Below are 11378 nucleotides of genomic sequence, written 5' to 3' on the forward strand. Positions count from 1 at the left end.
CTTTTCTATATAAAATAGTTCCCATAAAGGCCTGAATGACAGAAGATAATGTATGTTTTATTTTAACCCCTTTCTATTACATTCTCTCTGCTAAACTGTAAAAAACTGCTGGAATTTAGTTCACTTCAAAAAGAGGGTGATAATATAATTTCATATTAAACTTCCTAGATTCACAGTGAACTCAGTGAAAAATTTCACCTCAATTTCTTTTTACTGTTTCCACTACCCAAATTTTATGCACAAAACCCCTGGGACTCTAAAACTTATCCAAAGCCTTAGGCAGGTCAAGAGCCCTTTTACTCTTTGCGAGTGAATTCTGTGCTATTCTAGGAGAGACATTCTTTCCTTACCTTTTCACTTAAAAAAAATGCCAAACCTGAATAGACTCCAGGCTAGACTGGGGGAGGGAGTGATTTTTATTAGTTCTAACATAGCTACTGACACATGCTTGAAGACAATATTTTAAAGAAACAAGAAAGCGGGACAGAGAGAAGAGAAAAAAAGAGAAAGAGAAAAAAGAAAAAGAAAGTAAACAAAGAAAAGAAAGAAAGGAAGGAAAGAAAAGAAAGAAAAGGCAGGCTTACACTTAATGTTTTAGAGGGCAGATTGGTTATACTTTAATTTCTAGTAAGAAAATTTTATAGAATAAAATTGTTGAACATTTCTTTTTCTTCATCACACATATGCAAAATATAAACTAAAAGGACATCTGGAAACTAACATTATTCAGCAATCAGAAAGCAAAAATCCAAACCATTGATGTTTTGATGGAGACAAACACATGAGATTCACAAAGAAGAAAGCTGTAACTTATTGAAGTGAAAAAAAAAAAAAATTCCACATGCATTTTACCTTTTGGGCAGTTCCATAGCAAAGTTCTATTTCAGAAGCCCTTTGTAATATGAAACCTACTGTAGATAAGATACAAGGGGAAGATAGTCTGTTTTGCAGCAGCAGGAAATCAAATTGGTTCCAGAAACAAAGTTACATGACAAATGGTTTAATAATATTGCTAGAATTGGAGAACTTGATTAAACTATTTTTCATAATCATTAAAAAAAAGATTTTGAAATAACTCTGCCATAGCCATTTAGATTTTTGGGGTGAGGGAGGGTATGGATGCAGAGGTGGGAAGACATCTAATTTTATTGGCCTTTTAACCAAGTGTTATAATTTGTTATCAAAATATAAGAGTTCAGTGGTGATTTACTGTTTTGTTTGCAACCAAAAATTTCAAACACTATATATTTTTTTAGCATAACTAATATATGATATGGAGGATTAAACAAGTTAACAAATATAGATATAAATATATTTTATTATCACATTCAAATTATTTTTAGTTTTAATCCTAGTAGCAATCTGCCTTGATTTATTTAAAAAGCATCTGAAAAAGTTTATTAAATCGTAGCTGACTCTTAGATTTTAGGAGAAATGGTCAGCAAGCTGTATCACTGACAAAATAACATAGGGACTGATACCTGTAGGTGAAATGAAATCATTTTCCTGACTGAAGTCAGGAACAAGTTAAATATCACTTAGACCACAGCATACGACTACAGAGATTTAGAAGAAAACATGCTTAAATGGGATGTGACTAGACGTTCAGGACTAATTTCTAAAAAAGTCAAAAAACTTTTTCTCCTTCAGTACTTACAGTCTTTGAAGACAAGAGCCGGGTCTCTATGAGGCAAGACTTGGGCAATGATGTGTCTCAGGGATTCCAATGTTCTGTCCATCTTGGGTCTGCCTGTGCGAGCCTGCTGCACAGTGTCCTCATGCCTGAATTCTTGCAGTCCTGGTCTGAATTTGTGCAGCTCATTGATGCACAGGATTACCAAAGAATCTCTTTTAACATCTGCCAATCAGACATTTCCCAGAATCTAAAGACCCCTCAGGGGGCCCTCCTCCCAGGCTCACTTATCTTTGTTGTATGCTGAGCTAATTAGCTCTAAAGGCTGGCTGACAGGCGGGTTCCCATTGCTTCCTTCTGTTAAACACACCCACCTACAGGCTAGCTGGGGAAGCTCACTAATCATGGGAACAGCTTCCCTCACCAACCAGATTCTGCCTGAATGGTGTGTGGCTTTCTGATTGCAATATTTTTTTTGGTCAACTATCTTCAAATGTGCTGTTCCCCAGGTATTTGGAATCAAGAAGGTTATTTCTCAGAAAAGTTTTCTTAGTAGCAAAGAAGTTTCTAGCTCAGGACCAGTATAATTTAAATTCTTCTTTGGTAAAGAAGTGCTCTAAAGATTGTGGATGTAACCAGGCACCAGATCATGCCTTCTTTTTGAATTCAGGAGAATCACTCCAGCCAAATTATAGTCACTTTTGGTGAGCACTGGAAAAGTAAATCTCATACTCTGCCTTTTGGCTTGCCTGGGAACATTTGTTTCCCTTTTTATCCTTCAAGGCAAATAATTCCCAAGATTGACTTTAATGAATTCTGATATCAGTCACCCTCTTTCATTTCATAACTTCATATTAAACATTTCAGGAGTAAAAATACATTTTTCAAAATAATAGTTACAAAAAGATCTGAAGAAAAAAAATGGTTTCTTTTTCTACCCATACCCTCAACACACAACAATGTAAAATAGTCTTTCCACAGGAGACATGTCAAAGAATTACATAGCAGTGATAAGGATTTATACCAGATATAAAAGAACTGATTTTAATGGCTGAAGACTTGTTGATAACTTATTCACTTTTTAAAAAATATTTTTCCAGGGTAAGCACAAGAAATTGGTTTTCAACCTTCTTTCCGACTTTTAGATTCCATAATTACGTTGCACTATATGATTAACTGAAACCAGTCCTTTAAAGACTGTATAAAATGTTTTCCTTGTGATCAACTTCTTCAGCCAGTTGGGAAAAAGACTGGGATTAATAAAAGGAAACAGAAGAAATGGACCTGCAATAGTAATTCCTACTACAAAGACTATCACTTAGCAAATGCCCACAGGGAGTGTATATGCCACACACAACAGAGAAAAAGGGCTGGCCCAAAGTGCACAGATACTTGGAAGGTGCACTTCATGTTAAAAACACTTATTTAGGGTCCCAAAGTGTACTTTACAAGGACTGTACCAAATAGGAAATATTGTCTTTGCCATCCAGTTTATAATTTAAAAGGAGAAACTAGATGATTTGTAGGCAAAAAGCTACTATACACTTGTATAAATAAAGTACAAATAAATGTAGATATTTTTATTGGAAATCAAGATATTTTAGGTTCTCATGAGAGGAATAAAAAAATAATATGGAATTCTCAAAGGAGATGGATAACATAAAAGTAGAGAAATTATAAATATTTGATGCTGGGATTTCAATCAATGAAGACTTTTTACGACTTAATTCCAGTAGTACATAAAAGCATTTTGGTTGTATAATATGGCTCTATAAAGCCAGCCACAATGGCCTTCAAATCCTGTAGGTGGAAGGCAGTGAATTTGGGTAAGTTATAGGATTTGAATTTGTTACCTGTGTAACTTTGAAGAAGTCACTCATCTTCTCTGGACTTAGAATCCTCATTGAGAAAATTAAGGGTTTGAGCCAGATGCTCTCTTTCACATGTAACAATTATGATTCTATAGGTATATGACAAATGAGCACAAATATTACCATATATTTTCTAGCCTTCTTGAAAGTATACACTTATTTCCTAAATGCTACACTGTCTTCAAATAAATCACTTCTATCACATAGTCAACTTCATATCCATTCATCAATGATGATGGACACATTCACAGTGTGAATTCAAAGATACTCGCCGGTAATGCTAACTAAAATGAAAGGTAAGAATATGTTAATAAAACACCTTCAACCTCCATAAGATTTTTTCTAAAAAAGGCAAACTATAAGCATCTGCTGAGAATCCCAAAACAGCTCTGCAAAGATAATTTCATAAAAATGTCATGATCTTTAATGAGTTATATTTTAATAAATTAAAAGATTTCTAGAAAGGTAGATATACAATATACCAGTTGGGTAGTAGTTTCCTTTTCTCCTTAGGACAATCCTTCAGCATACATTTTCTTTGCATAATAATTTCTTCATTATCTGCCCTTAAAGATTTCTCACCCTAAATGCTGTTGTGAGACATTCTAGAAAAATAACTTTGTGGTTTCTCACCATTCTCTCTTTGATGTAGAAAGCACCTGATGAAGACCGAAGAGCCTGAGAAACACTTGTGCAGTGTGTTCATTTTAGTATACATTCTACAGTTCACCCGTGGGATTTCAATGTCAACCTCAACCATCTTGAGGCATTTGCCAAAAGCAAAATCAAAATACTGAAACAAGTATAGATGACTACAGTGAAAACAAAAATGTTTTTAGAAATCCTGCTTGAGTACCACTCAAAAGTATGAGAAATGACATCCAACCGACATATCCAGTGTTCAAAATTTATCACCCAATGGTAAAAGTGGAAGGCTGAATCCAACAGTACATACCAAGCTCCCAAAGAGTATGGCTAATAATACATATAAGTAATATTTTGTTGTTCAATAGGTCATCACAAGTACAAAACTGATAAGGAGGCAGGGGCCACCAATTGAAATAACACCCAGAATGTTAGAAAACATAATAAATGCTGCAAAGAATCATCTTCAGTTAAAAACAGGAAACACGTCCACCATTCCCCTTGCCATCCCACTTTATACTCTCCTTGGCCCAGGGGGAGGAAAATGGGATAGGTGAAGCAGGAGAGTTGGCCTTTATGTGAAGTTACAGAAGTTGTTGAGAATACAGGTCCTGAAAGATTTCAGCACGAGGCCTGCAGTAACTGAGCCAACTTATAACTACTCAAATAAAAACAACGGAGAATGAATGATAGCAGCTCCTTCCAGATTCCTATTGGAATGATAGGTAGGGGAACTGGAAGGTCCTAAATGACAGAATGGCCAAAAGAAGTTCATAGCCCTGTGCAAGAATGTTGCTGGGGGTTGTGGGAGGGTGAAGAAGGACAAGGCCAGGAAGAAACTGACTTTGCAGAGGTAATGACTAATGACTGTTCAGTGACGGCTTTGTTTAGCCTCAACTAGGAAGAGGCTAGTAAGAGGAATGAATGGCTGGTTAGCATCAACTTTGTTTACTTTTGACTAGGAAGGAGCAAGTAAAAGGAATGAAATGACTCTACAGTGTTAATTTGTTTACTCTCAACTGGGAAGAGACCAATGAAGTGTTTGAATCAAGGAAGGTATTTATGAGAGGGTCAGTTGGAAAGGCTACTCCATATTACCACACAAAAGTTTAAAAACACAGGCAATGTGAAAGAACTTTATCTCAGATATTTGCTCACTGGTATTTTGCTACATTCAGGAAATCATCAGTAAGTACTAATCTGCTGAGTTATACAACTAACTAGAAATTAATTTTTCATCTACAGTTTAAAGGTCTCTTATTGTTATAGAAAATTATGAAAAGTGCTTTCATGAAATAATTCCCCCCCATCACATAAAACCACTAGTGAACTGCCTTTTATCTTTGTCAGGGCAGTCAGAATTAAGGTAACCCCTCATTAATCTGAGCCTTCTGCTGTCATATATGTATTTGGGGATCCTGAATGAGCCCATGTCATTTTGATTGTTTTGTGTAACTAATTACTCAGCCCTGTATGGGTATTTGGTCCTTAAAGAAAATTTGATTCTTCAAGAAATACTTTAGTAGCTCAGTGGTTAACTAATCCGACTAGGAACCATGAGGTTGCGGGTTCGATCCCTGGCCTTGCTCAGTGGGTTAAGGATCTGGTGTTGCTGTGAGCTGCGGTGCAGATTGTAGACGTGGCTCGGATCCCGCATTGCTGTGGCTGTGGTATAGGCCAGCAGGTGCAGCTCTGATTAGACCCCTAGCCTGGGAACCTCCATGGCCGCTGAGAGAAGCTCAAGAAATGGCAAAAAGCCCTCCCCCAAAAAACTTTAGAGGCCAAAGATATCACGGCAGTTGGGGGGCGTGGCCTATACTAGTTCATGGACAAACTCAAAGTTTTTAAAGGTGGAAGATTCGGATGTTCAAATTTACAAGACTAGAGATAATGATGCCAAGTCCTTGGGTCATTAGATAATTTACAAAAACTAAACTGATTACCTTAAGTGTGGCTGGCTGACTTCCCAGCATAATATATACTTTGAAAACAATAAAAAAGTTTTTTAGCTTGTTTTTAGAATGAACTTTTGAGGTGGTCTTTACAAAAATTTTTTTTTCTTTTTTTTTTTTTTTGCTTTCTTAGGGCCTCACCCTCTGCTTATGGAAGTTTCAAGGCTAGGGGTCAAATCTGAGCTGCACCTACCAGCCTACCCCACAGCCACAGCCACAATAGTTTTGAGCCACATCTATGACCTACACCTCAGCTCATGGCAACGGCAGATCCTTAACCCACTGAGTGAGGACAGGGATCAAAACCAGTCAGGTTCATTACCACTGAGCCACAAGGGGAACTCTAATCATATTTTAATCTTTCATAAAAGTTTGTCCGATTATTGGTTCCTCTCCACTCCTTGCATTTTCTCACAGTACCACCACCCCTGCTCTCCCTGTGTCTTACTGTCCAGGACAAGAATTTATTTTATTGGGTAGTAGGGAAAAATTTTTTTATATAAGTTGTGGCTATAAATGACCAGATCAATCTAAAAGATTTAAAGAATAATCGAAACTAAAGCTGAGTCTTATAGCCACTCTTCACATGAAAGGAGATGGGGTCTTCTATAAGGGGCATGCTGTGGTGGCAGACACACACCCAGTTTACATGGGTGAGATACCCTCTTCCTTCTTTAGATAAAGTCACGTTTCTAGGGGTATGAGTTGTATGGAATGTTTAAATCTTTGCAACAGTGAGGAAATTAAAATTAAAATCTCAACTATGAAAAAACTTAGTATTAGATTAAAACAAACCTAGGTAAAATGTTTATTGGCTATAAACATATGACAAACCTGAGATTAGTTGATGGTGATGTTAGGTTCAAGTAAGCCAGTAATTTCACAGCTCCATATATTTTAGATGAAGTTTCCTGTAAAGACTGCATCATTAGTATACTCTTAATTCAATTTAGGCCACACTTATGGATATGCTTACATTAAGATAAAAGCCTTGTGCCCATCCATTTCACACTGTAAACTTTAATTTCCATTTCACTTCCTATGTAGTCACCACCAGAGCTCTGCACTTAGCATGCATCCTGCTGACACAGAAGAAATATTTCTTTTCAAATTTGTTTAAATAAAGAGGGATAGGAAACTGCACAGAAAGGGGGCCTATTTTTCCACAAGTTGACAACTGGAGAAAGACCAAGTTAGAGAATAATATATTGGTACCTCAGTATCCTTGGGCTCAAGGAAAAAACCCTCCTCCAGCACCACCCTGCTTTCCTTCTACCTCCGTGTGAAAAAGCAACAATATCCCACTCAGGGATTCAGTTTACTGACATGGATTTTTTTTTGAGGCCTGTGAGAAGACAGAGAGGCCTATTATAGAAAAACGGACAAACCGCTTTCTTTTTTTTTTTTGGCTTCTTAGGGCTGCACTCAAGGCAAATGGAAGTTCCCAGGCAAGGGGTTGAATCAGAGCTGCAGCTGCCGGCCTACACCACAACTCATGGCAATGCTGATCCTCGACCCACTAAGCGAGGCCAGGGATCCAACCTGCATCCTCAAGGATACTAGTCAGATTCGCTTCTGCTGCACCACAACGGAAACTCTCATACAAACCACTTTCTAAAAATGGAGGAAACTTGGGGGAAGATAGGACTCAAAGCCTGGATGTGTAGTTATGAGGACTGTCTCTTCTCTGTCTCCCTGGCTCCAGGAAGACAAGTCATAGTGGGTGGACCTTAGTGACGTGCAGAATTTAGACTCCTGGGCTAGATACAATGCTCTAAACCATCTTAGTACACTGGTTTTCCCACCATTTACTTTAGTGGTACCATCAATTCCATCTTTTCTCTCACTCTCAACCTGATTCGGTCTGTGCCTTTGGGCAAGTAATTGTACATCTAAACATGTTTTCTCATCTCTAAAATAAGAACAAGGTAATAAAGACTCTCTAACTCTAGTATGATGGCATAGGATTCTATTTCAGGATGTCTCAACCTGAATACTAGGGCTGACAGGACAACTTTTCAGATTCAATTTACCTCCAATCATTAACTAACATTGACAATCTTTTCTCACTTCTACCCCCTCCTCCCTTTAAAATCAAATCACCATGCTGCTTAAAAATCTACAATCACCCTGTTCCCTAATACAGTCAGTTACACCTTTTCAAATAATCTTTAATTTGGTCTTTTGCCACATAACATCATTCCCCAACTATAGCATAAGCATAACACATTCGTTTCTGTCTTATGGATTTTCTGCATGATTTCCTTCTTATAATCTCTTTTTCAGTCTACCTATCAATCAAATCCCCCATCCTCCAAAAAACTCACCTTGTCACTCTGGCCTTGAATCTGTGACATGAAACAAACCTACACCTCAGGGAAATGCTCTCCTTGAGAACCTAATGAACTCAACCCCCTACCCTGTGGAAGGGCTGGTAAATCTCTGAGGTAGTGGGGTTACCTGCTGAGTTTTTTTAATTAGACAGCTATGTGTTTTGTCAGAAAATATGCTGAGCATTTATCTAAGAGAGTGATTATCTTGAGCTGCACTAACCTTCCACTTAGTATCCTCTGACATTTGTGTGACAAAGAACAAATCAATGGTTACCAACGTTAGCACAAGTATAAATTGCCTATCTTATAGGAAAAGCCTATTTCACAGGAACAGTAAGTAGATAATGTAAGGCTGCAAGCAAAGTATCTGTGCATCATGATAAACTTATAGTTAAAACACTTGGGAAAAGGTAGCCTTATGTCACTTGACCAAATAAACATGAACAGGCAGCCCTCCATATCCTTATATGCAGAACCCCTGAGCAGGGAGGGCCCACTTTTCCACAAAAAATAGTATAATAATATAAAGGACTTGAACATGACAGGACTTTTATACCCACAAAGTTGTTGGAATGAATACCCACGGGATACTGAGGGACCACTGTGGTATGTATCAGACACTGTGCCAGGCTTACAGGTGTTATTTCATTTAATCTTTACAACAGGCTCCATTAAATGACTTCATTTACAAATTAAAGTGAGGTTAGAAGACACAGAAGGTACATAAGATTTGGGACATGGTAGAACTAAGATTCAAATCTGAAACTCCCAGACTCAATGGATGTTTGAGTCACAATACAGTTTTATTACATTAGTAGTATACTTTAAATTTTTCCTTCTGGAATTCTCTGGTGGCCTAGCAGTTAAGAATCTGTCATTGTCACTGATGTGGCACAGGTTTGATCCCTGGCCCTGGGAACTTCCACATGCTAGGGGCACGACCAAATAAAACTAAATTTTAAAAATTAAAAAATTTCTTACTATTCATGTTTTAAAATGAGAGGGTTACATCCTGTCTGATAAGGCAAAGCCTCTATTTTCTAAATGATGGCTACTCAAAAACATCTTTAAAAAATAATTGTGATTGGACCCAGAATAATTTGTTCCGGTTTGTGCATCTGACTAATTTGTTCTGTGACTCACAAGAAATCTTAGAATATTAAGGGTAAGAATTTTTTATTTGCCCTCTGAGTTCCTCAAATAATAAAGTTTTTTATATAATAAATACCCAAAGGTGAACTGAGTCAACCAAACAAAGCTGCACAGAGTGAGGTTATACAGTTTCATTTCCAATTTACTTTTGAAACTCTGAATATGAGAAAATGTATTCCAAAATCAACATCTTATGGTTCTACTAAGCTGTTTTCAACATTATTTTATATTATTAAAATGCTTTAAGGTAGACAGATTACAAAAAGTGAATACCTGAATTGAAAGACATAAACATGCCTAAAATTCAAAATTATGTAAATACTTTGAAAATTAGTGTACTTTTCAAGGGATTAGATTTGACATTTTCCTGCATCTGTACCATTAAGATGAATTTATTAGATAGGTCTTGCAAATGGCCAGTAGAATTAATTTTACAAAGGTGAAAGGGAATCTGCTGGCTTTATCAATCTTGGAAAAGAATTTGTTATTTCTCCTGGACAATCGTAACCACAGATCCAAGTAATTCAAGAAAGTCCTATTTGGTGATGATGGGGTGACAATGCCATCTAGTGGCCATTTTTCACTGCAGGTGACATACCCTTTTCTGAAATAATGGGCATGCTGATGAGACTGGAGTATCATCAGAGAGGTATACTTAATCACATCTCACTGGATTATAAAGTCTTTGAGGAAGAAACCACGTCTTATGTATTGTCTTTCTTTCTGGCTCTCAGTGAGTACAGCTGACCCTTAAACGTGGGATTCAAGAGCACTGACACTCACCCCAAGTCAAAAATCCACCTATAACCTTAGAGTCAGTCCTCCCACATCTGCAAATTCAGGCAACCTGAGATCACACAAAACTTACTATAGTATGTATTTACTGAAAAACATCCATATATAACTAGACTCTTGCAGTTCAAACTCATATTGTCCAAGGATCAACTCTATTTGCTAATTTCGACATGAGATATATTTAAGACCTACTCAACTAAAAATACCAGAAAGAACTTTTCACTTCTTATCTCTTTACCTTTCCCCACCTCTAACTTTTCTACTTCTGTCAGGCTACAAAACTGTAAAAACAGCAACTGTAAAAATCATGGTGGGACTATTTAAAGTTTCTATTCCATGAACATTATCAATTTAAATAACAGAAAATAAAATTAGGCATGACTGGCTTATCCTTAATACTAGAGACTAAATAAAACAGATGACAGTGAATTCTTCCAGTGGCTAAATAAACTGCAACCAAGTTGTTTGGAGATTTTCAGAAAGATAAACATCATTATAATTATCATTCCAACAGTTACACTTTAAAGTGCCAGGCATTGTTATAAAGTGCTTTCTGCACATTGTCTCACGCAATCCTCAAAACAGCATTATAGGAATTTTCTGGTGGTGAAGCAAGTTAAGGATCCAGCACTGTCACCACTGTGGCTCAGGTCACTGGTATAGTGCAGGTTTGATTTCTGGTCCAGGAATTGCCACACCCTGTGGGTATGGCCAAATAAACAAACAAACAAAACAGTGATACAAAGTGGTTATAAATCCAATGTTAACAGTGAGAAAGCTGATGAGCCAGAAGGAAGAGAGAGGGAGAAAGAATTAAGACTTGGCTAAGGTTGTTTCTAAGAAGAAAAGCTGGTATATGAAACAAAGCAATATACCTGTTTGAGAACAAAAAACAAAAACAGTGATATTAAGATTCTTTTAAATATGTAAATATTCCTAATAAAAATTACTTGGAAAGTTGGATTGCTTTAGCAGAATTTCTAGTTACTCTTTAGAA

General features: G+C 36.9%; 1 protein-coding gene across 1 annotated transcript in view; it reads right to left on the bottom strand.

The window, feature by feature from the left end:
* The window catches only part of LIX1 (limb and CNS expressed 1), a 60501-nt gene extending 49265 nt beyond the window's left edge, over positions 1-11236 (bottom strand). The window contains 2 exon segments of the mRNA XM_003123811.5: positions 1658-3593; positions 6936-11236. Of these exon segments, the coding sequence (XP_003123859.3) occupies positions 1658-1739 (82 nt within the window). The 5' untranslated portion in view covers positions 1740-3593; positions 6936-11236.

Source organism: Sus scrofa, chromosome 2 (genome assembly GCF_000003025.6).
Source record: "Sus scrofa isolate TJ Tabasco breed Duroc chromosome 2, Sscrofa11.1, whole genome shotgun sequence".
Lineage (NCBI taxonomy): Eukaryota > Metazoa > Chordata > Mammalia > Artiodactyla > Suidae > Sus > Sus scrofa.